The 20,774-nt window shown below is 49.5% G+C and overlaps 3 protein-coding genes across 3 annotated transcripts in view; 1 reads left to right on the forward strand and 2 right to left on the reverse strand.

Annotated features, from left to right (window-relative positions):
- The window catches only part of ZNF687 (zinc finger protein 687), a 29,792-nt gene extending 26,814 nt beyond the window's left edge, over positions 1 to 2,978 (reverse strand). The window contains exon 1 of the mRNA XM_033174536.1: positions 2,705 to 2,978. Within this exon, the coding sequence (XP_033030427.1) occupies positions 2,705 to 2,933 (229 nt within the window). The 5' untranslated portion in view covers positions 2,934 to 2,978. The remainder of the gene's footprint in view (positions 1 to 2,704) is intronic.
- Positions 2,979 to 5,934: 2,956 nt separating this feature from the next.
- Positions 5,935 to 11,380, forward strand: LOC117039274. The gene is made up of 6 exons (XM_033136368.1): positions 5,935 to 6,301; positions 6,742 to 6,891; positions 7,080 to 7,202; positions 8,285 to 8,395; positions 10,079 to 10,196; positions 11,095 to 11,380. The coding sequence occupies exons 1-6, from the start codon at positions 6,236 to 6,238 to the stop codon at positions 11,127 to 11,129; spliced, it is 603 nt and encodes a 200-aa protein (XP_032992259.1). The 5' UTR covers positions 5,935 to 6,235; the 3' UTR covers positions 11,130 to 11,380.
- Positions 11,381 to 14,206: 2,826 nt separating this feature from the next.
- PSMD4 (proteasome 26S subunit, non-ATPase 4) lies at positions 14,207 to 20,774 on the reverse strand. The gene is made up of 10 exons (XM_033135832.1): positions 20,617 to 20,774; positions 19,514 to 19,654; positions 18,742 to 18,856; positions 17,748 to 17,834; positions 17,537 to 17,605; positions 17,226 to 17,441; positions 16,334 to 16,442; positions 15,580 to 15,711; positions 14,847 to 14,914; positions 14,207 to 14,530 (listed from the first exon to the last, which is right to left on the reverse strand). Exons 1-10 carry the CDS (start codon positions 20,640 to 20,642, stop codon positions 14,363 to 14,365), a joined length of 1,131 nt encoding a protein of 376 aa, XP_032991723.1. The 5' UTR covers positions 20,643 to 20,774; the 3' UTR covers positions 14,207 to 14,362.

The following is a 20,774-nucleotide window of genomic DNA, read 5'->3' on the forward strand; positions in this document are numbered from 1 at the left end:
GTAGCGCTTCCTATCATCACTGCCATGCAGGACTTTGGGGAAAGCCCTGTAATCTCTTAGGCACTGGAGGTCTCACCAAGGACGGGATGGGTAAGACGCCAAGCAAAGCTACAGCGGACTCTTGGGTCGAGCCCCCCACCCACCCAAGCCTACAGGGGAGCTGCCTCTCTTTTGCAGAACAAGATCCCCTTCATACTCCTTCTCTGAGCCCTGGGGAAATGGAATCAAAAGGTTTAAAATGCATAACAGCAAACTAATATTTGATTAACCCCCTCACACCTACTACTGTATCCATGAATATTTAGAGACTAGGGGTGGGTAGAAGCTCCAAAATCAGAACACTTCTCCAAGTGACACCAGGGCTCAGCATAACTCCATTGAAAAGACAAAAAAAGAAAAAAAGCACAAAACCACAATTTAGGGAAGATTTTCCTGCTTTTCCTCCAGGATTTATTTGGAGGGAGGGGGAGGACTCTGCCTACTCAACAGCCTATAAACACAAACTGTCCGCAAACAGGCAAACAGCAACAACCTGTTATTCATTTACGCGATGAAATGATTTATTTTTCAGGTTTTAGGTACACAATTCAATAAGGGGTGATGGCAAACCTCTTAAGATTTATTCTCTTCCACCTCCACAAAATCCTGGGAGAAGGATGTCTCACCCCCTCAAAAAACAAAAAAAACACCCATTACAACTGTTGTGTATCTTGGGAGGATTGTTTTTTTCTTTCACCCAACCCCCAATCTTGAGAGAATGAAATTGTTCACTCCTCTCAATAAACTATATGCTTTATATATATTTGTGCGTGGCAATATTAAAATTTTCCTCTGATTTTCTTTTGGGGGGGGGGCAGAGAAGAGAAGGGATCTGGAAGTTGCTCTCCATCCCCCTTTACTCTCCCATGATTTCCCCCCCTACCTTTGCTGGGGGGGGCAGGGTTGAAGAGAAAGAAAAAACAGGTCAATCCCCTGAAATTATTTAACTTATTTAAAGGGGTCAAAATCTGCTCTCTCAAGTCTACTCTGCTCCCCTAAAATGTTTATTTATCCTGGGACCTTCTGCATGCAAAGTGTGTGCTCTATCACTAACCTATGCACCAACCCTAAATTTCTTTAATACATACAGGGAGAGGGAAATCCCAGGTCCGTCCCCCCCATATACCTTCACTATGCCTAAATCAGGACTGAGCTACATCCTTCTTCCTATTTTGCCCCCCGCAACCCCATTTCATTTTTATGTTGAGATGCTGAGATACTCTTTATCAGTAGTGTCCAAACTTTTTTCAAAAAGGGCCAGATTTGATGAAGTGAAGAGCCATGAGCGCCAACCAAAGGGCCGACCAAAGTTGTTGAGGTTATTTTAGGATTTTACTCCAGTAAATAAACTGCCACAGGGGCCAGATTAAACCGACCAGCAGGGTCCAAATGGGCTTTGGACATGCCTGCTCTATATGCATTTTTTTTGGGGGGGGGGGAGAAGCAGCATCCCTCCCCAAAACCTCCTATTGTCCCTGCCTTCTCAAAGGAGGATTGAGATGGACTCCCTTCTCCCCCTGCATTTTTTAGATCTCACCTTGCCAGTGTGAAGGGGAGCACCAATCTCCCCACACTCTCAATATTATTTTCATGCACAACCCCACCATCCCATTTTGAGATCTCTCCCACCCCCAGGTTTTTCAGGAGGGAGCACCCCATCTTCCTTTCCTCTCAAAGCAGAACTCAGATGCCCCCATCTCCTCCAGTCTGAGGACCCCCCCCCCACTCCTTGCAGTTCCAGGCTTCTGTTGAGATCCATGGATTTTTGGAGTTGGGGTGGGGGTGGACAGCACCCATCTCCCTCCTTCCCGCCCCCACCAAAAAATCTGCTTGACCTCTCAAAGCAAAATTGAAACGGGCCCTTCCACCCATCGTGAGCACGTTTGCATCCCAAGTTTGTTTTTGTGAGTAGGAAACAGAACAAAACACCATCCTCCTCCTCGCTTCCTCCTTTTTCAAAACAGGACTGAAGTGGACCAGCCCCACTCCATTTTGAGGTCCTCCCCCCCCCCCCAGGATCTATTTATGCCGAGATGCACTGAAAGAGGCGAACCACCATGTTATTCTGTCTTCCCTCTATGGCCTCCCCAGAGGGCTTGGTTGGGGGTCACCCCACCTTTTAAGTCTTCACCCCCCCCCCAAAATAATCAATCCCATGTTGGAGTGTTGCTCTTTTTCTCTATATTTTGCAGGAGGGAGGAAGAACCGTCAGCCTGGACCCCCTCCACACACACACAAAACTTCCTACCCCCTCAAACCAGGACTGAAATGCACCCCCCATATCAGAACCTCTGCAGTTTATTTAAGCTAATATCCACTGAGGGATGAAAACCACCAGCCTATCCTGTACCTCCCCCACTTGTAACCCCCTGAGAAGCAACCTTGGTGGGGGGGGACCCCTTGTCCCCCATTCCCAGATTTTGAGGACCCCCCCCCCAATCCATTTATGATGATACTCTTCCTTCCCCTCCCATCCATGTAGCGCCAGACCCCCCTCCCCATTACTCCTCCACGACCCCCTCAAAGCAGAAGCCCCCCCATTTTGAGGTCGCCCCCCAATAAATATCCCTCCGTCCCTCTGCGCCCCCACCCCTTTAATCGAGGCCTCGTGGGCGGGGCCTGGCGGGGCCCCACCCCCTTAAAGGGGAAGGCCTTTCGGGCCTACCTGCTCGGCTCCGGCTCCCTGGAGCGCCCCGGCGTCGTGTCCGTCTCGGAGAGGGGCAGCTCGCCCAGCGGCTCCGCAGGCTCCCCGCCAGGTCCCTCTCCCGACTGCGGGGCGGCCTCCGCCTCCTCGACCGCTTCCTGCTTCTCCGCTCCGGCCCGGCCCCGGGTCCCCTCATTGGCGAGGCAGGTTGCCGCTCTGAGGATGACCTCCCGGTTGCCTGGCGCTCCATTGGGCGAACGGGACGTCGGTCAAGAAAGGCTCCCGGCCTCCCCACTCGCCATTGGGCGAAAGCGGGTATCAGTCAAAGAGGATGTTCCGCCTTCCCCGAACTCGTTCCTCGTCGGGGGCGGGACACAGCCGTTCCGCTCGCTGGGCAGCCCTACTGGCTGCTCGGCCTGCCGCTCAAATGGCTCGCGCCCTCCTCATCCGCTCTCTATTTGGTGCTTTGCCGAGCCTACCCAGAAGGAGCTGTAGTCAGCTGGATGAGCCTCCCACCGGCCAGCGTCTATTGGCTAAGGCATCTATCATTCTCGGAGATATCCAAACATCCTTTCTATTGGCTGCGAGCATCAGGGAGGCTGGGCTTTAATTTCATTCGCTGGACACCTGAGGGAATACAGAAACGGCAGCAGCTGCCCATTTGCTGAGGCGACCCGTCTGAGACAAGAACCGCCCATTCGGCAGGGGAGATGGGCGGGGCTTGCAGGGGGAGGGAATAGCGTCACACGCTCTACCATTCTAATTGGCTGTGATTCGTGCCTTTTAAAACGAACAAGCAAACCACCAGCGCTTAGGCTTATTGGGGGAAATCCGTGTCACTCAAATGAGTTGCCCCCGCCTGAGGCTCCTCACGTCATTTTACTATTGGTAGGCTACTCTTGGAAGGCCATTCCAAATGATGACTTAGCCCTCTAATGGCTGCACGCGTGAAGGAACGCCGAAGATCTGGGTGGCGATTGGCCAAAGCAAACGTCCGTCCAAACACTCCCCGCAGGAGGGAGAATGAATGGAAAGCAACCGTGCCGCAAGGGATTCTGGGATGGTGGCCTTTAAATGGAGACGCGCAAAGGAGTCTGGGGGGGAAAGTGGCCAAGAGGACTGAGCGTGAAGCATTGTGGGGGAGCGGCGCACGGGATTCTGGGTAATAATGGACAAGCTTGACCTAACAAATTGATTTTTTCACATCTGGATCAAACCTTACAGCTGTGCTCTTGCAACTTCACAACTGGATGCTCCGTGTAGTACATGTTAGTTAATATTAATTAATGTCATTACAACTTTTTTATTGTTATTAATAATGTTTCTACCAAGGTCCTTTGCAGGTTCTCCCATCGGTAGGAGTAAATAACAGAGGCCAACCTGAGAATATTGAGAAACAAAGCAGCTAGTAAGCTTGATCTTTATTAAGGCTGTTGCAACAGGGTGTTTGCCCCACACACAATGGAAGCGCCTAGGGTTCTTGCCCAGGGAACTTTCCAAAGAGGAATACAACAGGAAGAGCCTCCTGTCTCTAACCTATGCACCTCCCCTCAATTTGGAAAAATCCAATTTGGAAAATCCAATAAACTTGTATGTTCTGTTCATTCAAAGCACCCTCCCCCAAAATCCTGGGAAAGGTAGTTTACAGAGCTGCAATACTCAGCAAAATTCTAGTTCTCATGGTTAGTTCTGATATAGGAAGCTTCCGAGTCAGGCCACTGGTGGTCCGTGTACCTTGATGCGGCTCAGGACGGCGACCAACAAGTTAAAGCATGCAGCGTCCTCAAGACCTCCCCGTCCCCTTTTCTCCGACCCAGGGAGGCATTGTCCTTTGTCCTCCCACCTTGCCAAGGGGAGCCAAGTGATTTTCATCTCCCGCCGTCCACTTCTCCATCGCTGCAACTGGGCGCATCAGCTTGTAAACAATCTTGCTTTTATGCGCCTCCGAAATCAGGCACTTTCCACCCCGCCCGCCGCCCTCCCCGAGAGCCGAGGCCTTTCGCTTGGAAGTTTTCCGAGCCGATCGAGTGATGCGGCGGTTTCTCCCGAAAACAGTGCCTCGTCTTGTGCCTCGGTCCGCTCCATTTTCAACAGCGAGGTTATCGGGGGGAGCCTCGGCCTCTCTTTCAAAAGGGCCTTTTCTTCCCAGCATGTCAGGTGGTGGAACCTGAGAGTCAGCAGCAAGCCAGAAAGCTTTTGGCTGTAGGAATGAAGTCTCCTTTCCTCCCCCCCCCCCCGACTTCTGCCGCCCCTCAGAGGTCTCCTGGAATAAAGGGTTGACTATCCTTTAAGTGTAGATCACAACATCCGCAGAACATGAGGTTGCCATCTTTTATTGCATGCTTTTGAACGACACCGGGGGGGAGAGACAAAGGGAAATTTAACAGCAGGTCAAATCCTGCTGAATGTTAAGGATTAGCGAGTAGGGGGGGAGGCTTCACCAGATGAATATCGGCCTGTTACACGGCAGCCACGCTGGGGAGGAAGCTGCAGTAGTTGTAATTCCACCTGTCACTTTATTGAAGATAATTTCTAAAACAAAAACCCAAAACAATCGGTGCTCTTGAAGTAAGAAGCAAAGAATTGTAGCATTGGAAGGGGTCCCCAAGGGGTCATCTAGCCCAACCCCCTGCAATGCCTCTTGCTTGCCTGCATGAGGGATGGAGGGGTGTGTGTATGTGTGTACGCGAACAGAGGAAACATATAGACAGACTGCCTTACACTGAGTTGGACCATTGTGGTCCATCTAGCTCAATATTGCCCTCACTGACTGGCAGCAGCTCTTCAGAGTTTTGGGCAAGGGGGTTGTCCAAGCCCTAACTCGAGATGCTAGAGATCGAACCAGGGATGTTCTGCATGCAAAGCAGGTGCTCTGCCACAGAGGTATACAGCCGCTCCCTTAAAAATAGGCTTAAGATTCTCGTCCTCATGGTTAAAGGTCTGTTTGCAGTATTGCACTCTACACTAGAGTCCAATCAGGGAATGAAAAAAGAAGAGTGTCTATCAGGGCATGAGCAGAGTGCACCCACTTTCTCACTAGGGGATTGGGTATCCCAGCCGGGGATCCCTTTTAACTGTAAAATACGATGAAGGCTCATGCCAAATGCTTGCCCTACTCAGAACGCATTCATTGAAATTAAGGGGGATTTTCAGGGGTTGGTATGGATGTCCCTCAGGGTCCCTTCTATCTCTAAAATTCTGTGACTAACTTAGATCCGTTGATTTCAGGGGGTCTCGTTCCACTTCGCTGGATGCAACCCGGAATCTGTAACCCTCAGCCCACAAGTGGAAACAGAACTATCCCTATAGAAAAGGCCTTTGCACCTGGCTGGGCAGCAGGTATTTGGGGGCAGAAGGCGGGGAGAGGCGGCAAAAATTTATTCAGTGCCCCCACGAGAGCCTGGAGCTGGGATGTGCACAGAGGGGGCTATTGTTTGGTAGGGCTCTGTGCCAGGCAGCCGAGACTTTATAAGAGCTTCCCGCTGGTATCTCACATGCCTACGAAGAAGCCAAAGTCTGGATCCGTTCAGACCTGCCGTCGGGGAAGAGAAAATGGTGAGCGAGGACAAGAACCCCGAATCGTGGCCGGCAGGGCTGCACCTCAAGAGCCCACCCTACGTAAGTAGCTCACTTTAGAAGTGAGGGCAGGGGGAGGCCACCTCGTTTTTTTTAACCCCCATGGGGCCTCCCGTTCCTTTAACTGCTGCTCAACAGGCAGGAATCCATCAGGGGAAGCTCTTCCCAGCCTTGTGTTGTTGCCGTGTGCAGTGGAGGGGAGAGAAGCTGCACCGGTGGGATTTCTGCCTGCTGCCCAGTGTGGGAATGCCTATGGTTATCAACCTGCCAATTTATTATTTTTTTTATCTTCAAGGCCCGGTTCTCCAGCGTGATGAGAGCACTCTTAAGCATGTGCAGAGTGCAAATGCAGAAACAGGCTGACATGTCACAGATTTTAGAAAAGGGGTTTCAGGTGCTGCTAGATGCCATAACCCCTCTTTCTTTCTTTCTTTCTTTCTTTCTCTCTCTCTCTCCTCACCCCTTCCCCAATTTTTGTTCAGACTCTCCACTCCAGCCTTGAGTTGGCAGAGCCTCCTGTCACCTCAAACCGCAAGCTGGTGATTTTGATGGTGGGTGGTGTCTCAGCCCTCACCATCAGCATCGTGGGGGTCCTGCTGGCCACCTACCTCGGGCGGGCGGACTGCGTACAGGTACGTTATGGAGGGCCGGCGGTGATGGAGGCAGCACCTGCCTTCTGCCTTTGGCAGTGGAAATCCTGGCAGTCTGAATCCAGCACATTCTGCCTTCCACCACCACAGAAGTCTTGGGTGGCCGGATCCAGCACCTTCGGCCAGGGCAGCCGCGTTTCAATCTGTTCCCCCGCTTCCTTTCTCGGCAGAGAGACGCCTTCAGCTTCCTCCCTCCCCAAGTCAACGTCCAAAACGAAGCGTCTCTCTTGCTGGCGCTCAGCGAACTGGGCGAACAAGGCGTGGCTCCAGGGATCACCTGCGACTTAAGAAACGTGAGTCGCAGAATCGCCAATAGGGTCGGAATTAGTGTCGCAAGAGGCTATGGGGACAGTGTTGCTGCTTTGATCTCCCAATGGGGTCTCCGTAAGTTGTCCAGTAGTGCCTTAGCGGTAACTGAACCACACTAAGGTGGATTTAAGAACATAGGAAGCTGCTGTGAGTCAGACCGGTGGTGGATCTATCTACAGTGACTGACAGCAGCTGTCCAGAGCTTCAGGTAGGGAGGTTTTTCTGGAGATACTGGTGATTGGACCGGGAACCTTTTGCATGCCAAGCAGACATGCCAGCTCTTTCACTGAGCTAGTCAGTGCCATTCCCCTAAGTGTGTGTGTGTGTGTGTGTGTGTGTGTGAGAGAGAGAGAGAGAGAGAGAGTATTGTCAGGGCAAGTGATTTTGCAAGGTCTCTCTAGAGCAGGCATGGACTACAATTCCCATCATCCCTGACCACTGGTCCTGTTAGCTAGGGATAATGGGAGTTGTAGTCCCAAAACAGCTGGAGGGCCAAGTTTGGCCATGCCTGCTCTAGAGCAGTGTTTTTCAACCACTGTTCCGCGGCACACTAGTGTGCCGCGAGATGTTGCCTGGTGTGCCGTGGGAAAAATTGAAAAATTCAAGAGAATTACTTTATATATAGTCAATATAGGCACAGAGTTAAATTTTTTAACATTTTCTAATGGTGGTGTGCCTCGTGATTTTTTTCATGAAACAAGTGTGCCTTTGCCCAAAAAAGGTTGAAAAACACTGCTCTAGAGGTATCCAAAGTGCATCAGAGTTAATTAAACCACACTGAGGTGCTCTTAGGAGCATGGGAGTAGCTCTTTTATTTATTTATTTGAAATGTATAGCCCGCGTTAACGCGATAAAAAAAAAAGACAGAGAGCTGAAAACACGAATAACCTTTTGCAAAATGGATCAGAGATGTAGCGAAAACATCAGCCAGGCTGAACGACCTGAATGCCGTAAAATCATACCTGGGGACAGGAGGGAGAGTGGGATTCGGAAGCTGCTGGGCCAAGGGGTTTGGGAGCCTCCTCTGTCTAGTGCCACCTCTCTGCCCTCTCTCTCCCCCCCACAGCACTTGATGGTGTACCATGGCCAGCCAGAAGGGTGTGTGGCCCGAAGGATGGAGGTGTCCGAACCGCTCCCCTCCTGCCAGGAGCTGGAGGCGTACTTCCAAGCTGTCTTGGTGAGGATCGGCAGGTGTCCTGGGGGCGGTTCTAGGCACACGGGGAGTGGCTTGGATTTGCGGCCCTTGCCCTGAAAGCAAAAACAAAATCCTAGTCCTCAATGTTTTGAGGACAGGGCTGATTTGAACAGGAACATAGGGAACTGCCTTATAGCAAAGGCCCATCTTGGGAAACTGAACCTGGGACCTTCTGCTTCCAAGGCATTGGCTCTGCCGCTGAGCTGCGGCCCTTTCCTTAAAAGTAATTTTAAGATTCCGGTCCTCATGGTTCTGAACGAAACGCTGACATATAATTAAATGCAGCATCTCAAAACAAAGCAATCGTGGGTCCCCCCTCCTGCCTTTGAACTGTTCTTTTAGACATAATTAATGCAGACATGATCAGTAGTGGTTTATTAATTATTATTATTATTATTATTATTATTATTATTATTATTATGTATATAAATGCATTTTTTACTTTATACATTTTTATCCGTATGCAAACTTGTTTAATAATAGTTCTGGTTTTATATATATGGTTTTAACTGTACGGTTTTATGTGTGACTGCTGGAAACTGCTCCGATTCCCACCCCCACCCCACCCCCCAAACGAATATCAGTATACAGCTGTTGTTATATAAAGCTGTTGTTATATAAAGCAACAAATTATACCAGCCGACTGGATTTCATAGTTAAAAACGATTTAATAGCACAAACCCTGTGCATGTTTGCTCTGAGTAAGTTTTTACTCTCAGGTAAATAGGCCTAGCGGGGGTTGCAGGCTTACAGCTGTTTCACCTGACAACAGACTGCGGTTTAACTAATATAGGTGCCAACTAAGGGAGCCAAAAAGGGGTAACTCATCCTTCAAGGTTTATTCTGGGGGGGGGTCCCCCGAACAGTCTTGCTTCCAGCTTCAAGACTTGTGGATTGGGTTCCACTTCTTCAGATAAATGAAATATCATCTTGAGTTGCAAATATTAACACCCACAAGTGCTCAGAGGGGTGGTTGTGGTTGTGAATTCAGAAGGAAGTTCGCAGCAAGTTTAAGGACCAGTATACCTAACAGATTACGTAGCTAGGTTGGAGCGTCTAAACCAAAACGGTCAAAAAACGCTAAAGTGAAGACCCGATGTCAATAAGCAGGGAGTTCCAGAGATCGGCGCTGTCCCATTAAAGGACCGAGAGTGTGTGTGAGTACAGCAGCAAGGATTCTCTGTGCACAGAAATGGAAGGAGGAGAGAAAACACACCCAGAGGAAGAATGGTTGATGAAAATCTTGGAATATGCAGAGATGGCAAAATTGACAGCACCGATAAAAGATACAAATTTAGAATATTTTGAAGAAGACTGAAAACCATTTCTAGTTTTTATAAAAAGTTACTTCCCGTATGCGAAGACCACAGCGGGGATTGAAGTGTAAGAAAACAGCAGAATATTTTAGGAAACACGTTAGAAATTGGATAAGACGGAACCTTAAAATGCAATTGTATGTCACTTGAGTTATAGCAGAAAGTCACTAGTTTTGTTGAACTGGAATGTAATTGTTGAGTAACAGATGTAATTTTCTATATGGAAAAAATAATAAATTATACAGTTACAGTATATGTGAATGATTCAGAGCGTGGAATGAAAACGCTGTATGTAGCAATTGCCAAACCTGCTTTTGCTGGCTCGGTTTCTTGTCCTGTCCTGTTGCAGAAAAATGCCACGCTGGGGATCACCTCCGAGGTGCAGATTGTGGGGACCACATCCCTGGGCAGCCTCACCACCCTGCTGTGTAGCAACAAGCCCACCTACCTGGTCAACAGTTTTGCACGTAAGTAGGGGGGAAAGGTGCGGCTGGAGTGGACTGCACAGACTGTACCACTGTCGGGAGGGGTGGGGGAAAGGGAGAGAAAGAGAGAGGTCTGGATATCTCTGAGTTAGGAGTGGGCAGGAATCTTTGGCTCTCCAAAAGCTGCTGAACTATAACTCCCTGAAATAAATATAATTAAGAACTCTGGCCAGAAGTTTCAACCAAAAAGATGCGTCTTAAATGAAAAAATAGTTTCACATTGAGACTTTCTAGAGAATTTTCAATGTGAAACTATTTTTTCATTTAAGACTGTAATTCTTAACAGGATTAACACTATATTTGTATCTACTTATGAGTAAACGCATCTTTTTGGTTGAAACTTCTGGCCAGAGTTCTGAATTATATTTATTTCAGTGTATTTTGTAATAAGAACTCCAACTTTATTTACGAGAACTATAACTCCCAGCAGCAGCAACCCTGCCCATTGGGCCAATGCTTGCTAGGGCTGATGGGAGTTGTAGTTCGGCAACAGCTGGAGGGCCGAAGGTCCCCCCACACTTGGTTTAGAGATACCCAGATCTCTCTCTCTCTCTCTCTCTCGGTACAAATCCGACCGATGTAGTTTGTAAAATGCCAAATTTTGGAAGGTGCCAAAAGTTCCTCTAGTCCAAGGAGAGTTAATCCCTGGTTTGGGGAGCCGGTTTGCACATACACACCCAAAAGAATTTGGATCAAGATTATTATTATTATTATTATTAATGATTAAAGTAGACGCAGGATTGCACACAGAAGCCTTTTGGCGAAAGGCAGGAGAATGGCATCGCACACAAACACAACAGGGGGTGCATTTCCCGATAGACAGAACTTGTTTAGCCCACCTCTTCTTTAAAAATATTGTATTTTTCCCATTTCTTTGCAGCTTCTCCAAGGCACACCATGAGCAGACTTGCTTAAGACAAGCCGGGGAGCTGTGCAGACCACCAGTAACATCTCCCCTTCCGTCCCCCCTGCGAAAACCAGAGACGTGATAAAGGACCTCGGCATGCCGCGTGAACCTGTCACTTTTGATTTCCCCCATATAGGAAAGTATGTGGGGAGGGGGCTGAGACCCTGTTTCACTGCAGCTCAAATTTGTATGTGATTTCCCCCCTCCCCGCAACTCCTTGTCATAACCAAATCATTAGCAATAACAACAAAAATGATAAAAAAAAACCTGAAAGGGTGTTTGTGTGTCCATTTCATGCTAGAGTGTTTTGAAAAGGCGAACTCGAGGAGCAGCGTTGGGACAACGCAGCCACAGTTCTGCATTGGCACAGACTGCGATATTAAATTTCCCGAGAATCTGAGCAAAATACTACACGAGACAGCTCCCGTTTCCCTTATTGAATGTGACATGTGCCCTCTGGTGGGAGAAAGGATCGTTGCATCACACAGAAATCTACTCCCGCAACCCTCTCGTTTTCATCGCCCAGCCAGGCAGCAGCCCCTTTGCTGGAGAGTTTAATCTCAAATATTAAATATTCTCTTGCACTTGCCAGTTTTGTGGCCCTCTGCCCGGTCATTTGCATGTTATTTCCATAAACCTTTTGTGCCCTGCGTCGCTAATTTGCTGCTTGACAGCCGAGGGTCCCCAAGTTGGCTGCTTTCGGTCCTTCCTGCAGAAGCACAGCTGCCTCACCAGAACATCTGTGCTCATCAGCTAAGGAGGGTTTGCAGGAACGGCAGTGCCCATCGGCTATGAAAATGCTGAAGGCGGTGTTTTCTGCACATGCCCAGCTGCAGAAAACGTGTCTGGCCTCCAGTAAAATTAAAACAAGCTTAATTTTTAAAATCCATTTAGGCTATCTATCTATCTATCTATCTATCTATCTACCGGTATCTATCTATCTGTCTATCTATCTATCCTGCTTCATCACAATAGTCTCAAAACTCTGATTTTAAAGAAACATAGAATTGAAGAGTTGGGGTCATTTGGTCCACCCCCCAGCAATGAAGGGAGGAGCATCCATCAGCTTCTGAGTCAGTCCCACTGCCGTTAGGAAGTTCTTCCTGATGTTTAGCCGGAATCTCCTGTGTCACTCCCGTTTCACTGGTGAAAATCCAGTTTCCTCAAAGGACTAGATTGTTACATGTAGTAATTGATTGATTGTATTTTATTATTGAAGATAGAGCTTGTTCCTTTGAGGAAACTGGATTTTCACCAGTGAAACAGGATTTTCAGCTGGCAACCTGTCAGGAAAGACAAGGAATTTCGCTTGAAACAGAATATTACTGAATATCAACTTTATACTTACCTGGAACATTTATGATTCCTAAGTGATTTATTGCACTACAGACTGGTATTGATTAGTAGTGTTTATGCACCACTGAATATACGTGTCAGGCCATTGCATTTGCATTTTATATTTTGTAGCTATTGTTCTCACTGTTGCTATAGTATATTTATACATTTTTCACTGTCTATTGTCACGGCTTTTTTGTGTTTGCTTATATTTTCCGTGACTGTCTGTCTGTTATTTATCTGTTTCAAAACAAGGCAACTTCAGACATGGGTTATGAGGCTGGCTTGTTTAACTAACCACTCAGCTGTGAATCATGATTCCTGCCAGAGCTCTGTGCAACAGAATAAGCCGGTTTTCTACGAAAGGGAAGCTGATCTTAGGTTCCGCTTGCCTTCTGGCTTCGCAGGAGTTTGAATCCTTGGCTTTGCCCCTGGCTCAGCTAGAATGCGGCATCCTTGCATTGGCGGCTGGTATCTGGGGGGTCGAAGGAAGCTGCCCAACTCCTTAACATAAGATTCCAGTTAAATAGGAATGAAAGCAGCTAACATTTGGGGCTGAACACCTTTTAATTTTAAAAGAGGGATTCTTAAAAGCAACAGATGGTAAAATTCAATTTTTCAGAACGCATGATATACTTTTGATACTGGCTGCTGGGAAGTATTTGTTGGGAAGGAGTTTATGAATCCATTCATGGCTATGGTAGACATTCAGCCATAAGGACTCAGCTCCCATCAATTCATGTAATCCAAATCCTTCCAAACTGATGGCCAATCTCCGCTTTTTGTAACGAGGTTCGTAGTTGAATGGTTTAGAATTGTGAGCCTTCATGTAGGGACTGACTTATTCTCCATCTACATAAGACAGTCTGGAAGCCGCCTCTTCGGCTGAAGAGAGTGATGCAAATAAATACAAAAACTGCGAGCCCCGTGAAAAACTCTGCAACTCGATCACATCTTTATATAAATCTATCGCACAGAATACACTTGGGATACTGCGTGTGGTTCTAATCACCTGGACTCAAAAACGATACTGTAGAGCTGTTAAAGGTCCAGGAAAGGGCCACCAAAATGATCCAGGGGGGTGGAGTGACCCCCGCATGAGGAAGGTGTGCGGCCTTTTAAAGAAAGGGCAGGACAGAGGAGACGTAACAGGTTCAAAGTGTGGCAAAAGTGGAGAGAAGCTTTTCTCTCTCACAGTGCTAGCTGTCAAACTGTCAAAAGGCACATGATTCCGGATGCGCAAAAGGAAGTCCTTTGAACACTTGGAGGGCCGCAGCTTTGGGGAAAGGGTGTTCCAACCCATAATAAGCCCACCTGCTTCCTAGTTTCCCCTTTTTGTCCTGGGCGCTAAAGCCTTGTGTCTGTTGAAAGCAGAACCTCAAGTTCTCTGTCCCGCCGGCAGCTGGAAGGTTTCCGGGGGCCGCAGTGCGATCGCAAATGCGGCTCTCAACCTCTCCGCGCCGATTTCGTGGCAGGGAAACGGTAGGTGCCCGCAGGCAGGGAGGGGGGCGGTGCCGTTTTGTCGGAAAGGAAAGGGAGGTTAGGAGATCGGCCGCTCGCATTCTGACATACACAAACCACAGCTTCATGGAAGAGGGCGGTGGAAAAACACAACACCGCAAAGAAAATTTAAGGTTTTTATTACCCCTTAAACCACAACCCAAAAAAGAAGAGAAGTTCTACCCACCCACCCACCCACCGCCACCCACCCTGACCCATAACAACCTGGTGACTCTCCCCGCCTCTCCCCAACTACTCCAGAGAGGGAGGAAGATTACGGACACTGACGGCTAGAAGGCTAGGTGAACTGGGGCATGCAGAGCCGGCGATGCTCTTGACTGCGTAACGGGGCAAAGGAGAGTTGGGGGCCCCACTGAGGGCCCGTGGCCTGCCCCTCCTCCCCACATCATTTCTTCTCCTCCTCTTTCTTGTCTTTGTTCTCCTTGGATGCTTGCGAGGCCAGGGAGCCCATGGCGTTGCGAATGGCCTCGTTGTTGGGGTCGACTCCTGGCAGGTTCTCCAGGACGCTCTGCAGGAACTCGGGGTCTTGCATCACATCATAGTCGTCCTCTTCCTGGACGCAGGAAACGTCCGTGAAACAGATAAAAATCAGCATCAGAGGCACTGTCACCTTTCTGACCCGCCCTTCCACTGGTAGGTCTCAAGGTGGGTCGCAATGACCCTTGCAAGAGATTTAGTGTTACTTTGGAAACAACTTATAGCAGAAAAAATGCTGGGCAACTTTGTTGACAGGAGAGCCCCAACCTCCACTAATGGGGCACCCTTCTAGGCGACAACTCAGTGCTGGCTGGAGGGATGGGAGTTGTAGTTCAGAGGCTGCTCTGAGCAAGTGGATAGAGGGGGCAGAGGGAGGATTTGTGGCCACTGACCTTTGTCGGTTCTGACGTGTCCATATCAGCGCTGATATCCACCTCGGCCGACTCACCTTGTCCAAACTCTGAGAGGGGAGAAAACATACACAGCTTAGTGACCTCTTTTCTGCTACAACCAAAGGCCACAGGTGGGTTTCCAATGCCAACCAGAATAATGAAGGGCCAATCGCGGGGCCTCCGCTTAAAAAGGGAGGGTAGTGATTCAGTCTCCTTGCAGCCCACCCAAAAACACACAACTTTTATCTCTATGATTTCTGGGTGGGAAAGATCTGGCCCTCCTAATGATCCTACCGTGTCTGAACACTGGCACACTCCATTCCCCTCTCAACACTTCAAGCTGTTCCCCAAAACATGGCAACCAAGCCACATTTTTACCTGAATAAAAAGGGGGAGCAGTCTTCACCCTTTATTTTTTACTGTCTGCAAGAGGAATTGTTCCCCTCCTCCTGGGAAGATGCTGCTACCTGCCTCCCATGTTTCTGCATGAGCTACATGTTCGAGCACAACCCTAAAAGAAGATGAGGCTGGAACACAAATTCATGCCGAGTTGGAACGGGCACAGCTGAGAGATATGTTTCTAGTGTTTTGGAGGAGCAGGAGAATAACCCTGACTATACAAAGGGCAAGTGCTCAAGCCGCCTCCAGAGGCCTTCTCGGCAGTTGCCCTGCCCCACTGGCAAAGGTGGCGTTCCTGATCCGAAGGAATGGGTGCTTCTCGCCTGCAACTCACCGGCTCCTTGGAGAGACATCTGCATGGCATAAGCAATCTGTTCTTCTTCGGTCATGGTGCTGAGGTCGGGCAGGCCAGCTCGGCCGAATTCCTGTTGGCCTATGGTCATCTTGAGCAGGGCGTCGTCTGAATCTAGAGCACGAGGAAACACGAGTGCCCACGTGTGAGATAAGACGATTCGGTGCCAGATGATATTGCAAGAGAGATCTTACCCTCTGGTTGCTCCCTCTTCCATGCGACAACCCTTCAAATATTTGAAGATGGCCACCCTATCTCCTCTCAGTTTCCTCTTTTCCAGGCTACACATACCCAACTCCCTCAACCGTTCCTTATCAGGCTTGCTACCCAGACTCCTGATCATCTTGGTTGCCCTCGTCTGCACAGCCTCCATCTTGCCTAAATGATAAACTCGGATTCTTTTCCAACCCTCTGACCGGGTCAGGTTTGGCACATGGATGTACCTGGAAAGGAAGCAGCTCTTGGGACTTGATTCCAAGCTGACTGAAAAATCCACGCTCTGGCTCCCCACTTCTTAAAAATGTAGAAACTCAGCCTAGCCACTCCACATATCTAAACATCAGCCCCATAAGGGACCATAGCCTGGATATGGGGCAGGGGCTCCCCGAAGCTGGTCATTTACAGCCTGTCTTTCTGCACACAGCCTCCGATGTGGTTCAGAGTTATTTGACTCGACTGGAAGGAATGTCTGGTCACTTCCCCTCCCGATTTCCTCGGCTCAAACCCCATTTCTTACCATCCGCAGCGGAGGTTGGGATCCCTGCTTCTGCAGCAGATGCTGCCGCAGCCCTGCGGGCCTCCTCTTCCTGCCTCTGCCGTTGCTCCTCCATGGACACCCGGAGCGCCTGGGAGGGAGAACAAAAAGAGACAAACCAAGGTGGCCAAGTAAGACCCAGCAGCTGCTAAACAAAGGAGCGTATCCCAAACATAACACAGAACAGCTAACACCCACATCAAAGCATCCAGAGAACCACAGTTTCTAAAGGGTGCTGGGAACCATAGCTCTCTGAGGGACGATCTACAGCTCCCACAATTCTTTTGGGGCGGGTGGCTGGAGAAATGTGTTTAGACAGGCCGATATCCAGACAGGTATAATGTTGGTGTGTGTTTTAATCCGTTTCTTGCTTATTGCTGTGGATATTTTCTGCACGTTTTAAAGAGCTGGTTCCCCCGCCCTGTTTTTCCTGATAATTTTATTGAAGAAAAACCATCTGAAAAGTACTTTGCAATCAGGTGACATATACATTTTATGGAAATAAGTAAGTAAGTAATAGAAACATGTTCCCATCGTTCCTCCCAGACACTGAGGTCCAGCGGTGAGGGCCTTCTGGCGGTTCCCTCGCGGCGAGAAGCCAAGTTACAGGGAACCAGGCAGAGGGCCTTCTCGGTAGTGGGTCCCACCCTGTGGAATGCCCTCCTACCAGATGTCAAAGAGAAAAACAACTACCAGACTTTTAGAAGACATCTGAAGGCAGCCCTGTTTAGGGAAGCTTTTAATGTTTGCTGGACTATTGTATTTTAATATCTTGTTCGAAGCCGCCCAGAGTGGCTGGGGAAACCCAGCCAGATGGGTGGGGTATAAATAATAAATTATTATTATTATCATCATTATTATTTGTGGCGCTTACCAGAGCCAGTTCTGGGTCGGCACTGGGATCCACGCCAAACTCAAAGTCACTCGCTCCCAGGCCCAGCATTGCTCCTCCCTCTCCAGCGAGGATTGGGGAGCTGATGAGAGCATCAGCCAGGCTCGGCCCGGGGGGCACCGTCACCAGGTGAGAGCCCGTCCCGTCTTTGCCGTTCAAGGTGTTGATGAAGGCCGTCAGCTTGTCAGTGTTGGCTTCCTGCGGGCAGGAAGGAGAGATCAGGAACTGACCTGGGAGTCGCAGGCAACTTAATGCAACAACAAGAAGCCATGGGCTCAGAGAGGGCCTCTCACCTCTTCTCCAAAGTTGATGATGTCCACGTTCACCTTCTCCTTCTTCAGCCGCTTGGCCAGTTTCACGAGCTGCGAGGAGAGGAGATCCATCAGGGGCGCTGAGTAAGGTGGGAGCACCAGGAACGGGAGAGGCTTCCCGGAAAAAACAGGTGCTTTGAAAACGAGAGTGTTTCTCCCCTCCCCTACCCCCCTGCCCCAGGTACACACTCACGTCTTTCTCATTATCCTCTACGGGGCTCCCCACAAAGGCAATGATGCGCATCTTGTGGTTCTTACCCTGGCGATGTTTCAAAGCCAGCTGGAACAGAAGCAGCCGTGTTACATGGAGAGAGGGGAGGCCCCTCAGCCCAGCCTGTCTCCTCCCATCCCTGGGACTGAATAAACCCTTAATTTCACCTCTCCCATGCCACTGCCAGTCAGTGGATAGACAATATGTATCTGGATAGGCCTATGATCTGACTCACTAGATTTAAATCATCCGTATGTTCAGAACCATGAGGACTGGAATCTTGCTTTGTTTTTAAGGGAAGGGCTGTAGCTCCTTGATCAGAGATTTGCATGCAGAAACCCCAAGGTTCCCTGCCTGAAACCTCGGAGAGTCACTCCCAATCAGTGTAGTCGATACTGAGCATAATGGAGCAATGATCTGACTCAATGTAAGGCAACTTCACTGTCAATGTGTCTTTCCCTGTTGTGTATGACTTCAGGTGTAAGGCAGGCGAGTGAGGCTTGGTCAAAACAGCTCCACAGGCCAAATGGAGAGGCCTGGCAGCCTGAGAGAGTTTGGATTTGATATCCCGCTTTATCACTACCCAAAGGAGTCTCAAAGTGGCTAACATTCTCCTTTCCCTTCCTTCCCCACAACGAACACTCTGTGAGGTGAGTGGGGCTGAGAGACTTCAAAGAAGTGTGACTAGCCCAAGGTCACCCAGCAGCTGCATGTGGAGGAGCGGAGACGCAAACCCGGTTCACCAGATTATGAGTCTACCGCTCTTAACCACTACACCACACTGGCTCCTCACCCTCTGTTCTCCTGCAAGCACTGACCCCGTTCTCAGGACGGACCCCTCCTCACTTGCCCAACTTAGCATGGGGCTGTTTCAGACTCCTTTCCTCTCCACTGCCCCCGAAAGGATGTTCATCTTTAGTTTAATATCTCAATTGAGGGCTGCCATTGGGGGGAAAGGACAGAAGTTGCAACTTACATGAGCAACTCGGATCCCTGTGCAGAAGGTGATCTTCCCTTTGGGCTGGACCGAGTGCAGCTTAGACAGGATGCGGCCTGTGTCGGGGGTGAGGGTGGTCAACACCTCACAGTTACTGAAACAAATACACACATGGGCAGGTTGAGGATTAGGGTGTCAGAAAAGAAGAGAGGCAGAGAAGTGGGACTACAATGACCTATAGCTGATCATGATCTGGCCTAACGTGCTGAACATGAGAACATCAGAGGAGCCCTATCACTGTTTAAGCCAATGGTTCACTGTTAACCAACTGAGACCCTAAAGGCAGCAGGGAAGGCCTCCTTGGTGCTGTTGCCATTGGGGGCTGCCTGGTTGGCACTGACCTATGGTGACAGGGCCTATTTGGTGGTGGGTTGCCATTTGTGGAATGCCATGGTGAAGTGTGTTTTCTACCCCTCATTACTGACTTTCAAGAGGAGTCTGAAAACATTCCTGTTCACTCAGGCATTTGGTGGCTGAAAGTCATTGCCCCCAGCAACTCTGACATCACAGGATGCGAGAATATTTTCAACCATAACTGAATTTAAAAAGCTAAAAAAAGAAAAAGAAAGGAAGTTTCACTGTGACTACGTTTGGTGCCCTAGGCTTCTTCAGAAGGAAGGGAGGGGGCATATTAGATAAATAAACACTCCAGCATCCTGTTCTCCCATTGGTCAATCAGATGACCCAATGGGAAGCCGCTGATCTCCTCCTCTCTTCCGATTTTCAATGGGGTAATTTGAGCGAAACCTACTTGGCTAAAGTGATGAGGCCCACGTTGTTCTCCGGGTTACTGCGGGTCTTCGAATGGCAGACGATGTTGACCGCATCTTGCTGGGCCTGGAGACGGGTCGGTAAGAAGTCCCCGTTCCTCATGTACTCGCTGTTGTCGACGCTGCACCGGGCAAAGGGAGATCAGAATGAGCAACAAATTGGAAATTTTAAAATAAGATGTCACTAGATCTTTTCTATCAAGAATTGCACGAAACATTATGACAACAAACACAAAACAATTAACTGGCACATACCAAGAACAAACACAGTTGGTCTCTAAGGTGCTACTGAAAAGAATTTTCTATTTTGTTACTCAATCCTACTTCACTCCCAGAGACTCCCTAGGGATGTTTCCCCAACTCAGTGCCTTTCATTCAACTCTCCCCCCACAGAGACCCTCTTCCAACCCCCCCATTCTCCCTCCCCCACCCCCAATTCCCCTCAATTAAAATGCACCCCACCCCTTTCTAAACCGCTCCTCCCCGATCCCCCACCAATAAATTTCTACCCCAAGCCACTAAGGGGATGCTGCCCCCCCATGTCAAATGCACCTCCCTTCCCCCCTTCCCAGGAGACACCCCTCATTTTCCACCCTCCAACTCACCCCAATTCTCCAACTTCAAATGCACCTCCCACCCCACCCTCCTAAGGTGAATCCCCCCCCTTTCCATTCTCTTCTCCCCATGAAATCCCAGAACTCCCCCCAAGCAATGAAGGGGATGCTCTCCCCCCTCCCCAACACACCCATTCTCCCCTTTGGCCTCCCCCCGACGTCAAACGCACCTCCTTCCCCCCCTTACAAGACCCCCACCCACCCCCAAAGTCCCTCAAGGAGACCCCCCCTCAATTCTCCCTCCTATTTAATCCCCCCAACTTAAGACCCCCCTCCCGCCCCCCCCAAGATTCCCCCTATAATTCTCGCCCCACACAGGGTGTGTCCCCCGCCTCACATCACCCCAACTGTCTTTACCCCTCCCCCCCCCCCCACAAAAATATACCTCGGGCCCCATCGTGACTCAGGGAAACCGGCCTCTGCCCCTCCCCCACGGCAGCCCCTGCCTCCTGCCCCCTCCTCTTCCTCACCAGACCATCGTGCTTTCCAGCACCATCGCGGCCCCTTCCCAGTCCGGGCCCAGTAGGCGAAGGAGAAGGAGAAAGACAAGCGGCAGCCTCGGAGGCCTCTTCCTTCCCCTCTTCCTCTGCCTCACTCTGTCGGCCTCTCTAACCTCGCTTCCTATTGG

This window comes from Lacerta agilis, chromosome 17 (assembly GCF_009819535.1).
Source record: "Lacerta agilis isolate rLacAgi1 chromosome 17, rLacAgi1.pri, whole genome shotgun sequence".
Classification (NCBI taxonomy): domain Eukaryota; kingdom Metazoa; phylum Chordata; class Lepidosauria; order Squamata; family Lacertidae; genus Lacerta; species Lacerta agilis.

Excerpts from the sequence above, each read along its gene's own strand:
- PSMD4 (XM_033135832.1), bottom strand. The coding sequence starts at position 20,642 with ATGGTGCTGGAAAGCACGATGGTCTG. Across the intron at positions 19,655-20,616 it reads CTGGAAAGCACGATGGTCTG|CGTCGACAACAGCGAGTACA; the intron begins GTGAGGAAGAGG and ends TGCCCGGTGCAG. Across the intron at positions 17,442-17,536 it reads TCATCAACTTTGGAGAAGAG|GAAGCCAACACTGACAAGCT; the intron begins GTGAGAGGCCCT and ends TCCTGCCCGCAG.
- LOC117039274 (XM_033136368.1), top strand. The coding sequence starts at position 6,236 with ATGGTGAGCGAGGACAAGAACCCCGAATCGTGGCCGGCAGGGCTGCAC. Across the intron at positions 6,892-7,079 it reads GGCGGGCGGACTGCGTACAG|AGAGACGCCTTCAGCTTCCT; the intron begins GTACGTTATGGA and ends CTTTCTCGGCAG. Across the intron at positions 10,197-11,094 it reads CCTGGTCAACAGTTTTGCAC|CTTCTCCAAGGCACACCATG; the intron begins GTAAGTAGGGGG and ends ATTTCTTTGCAG.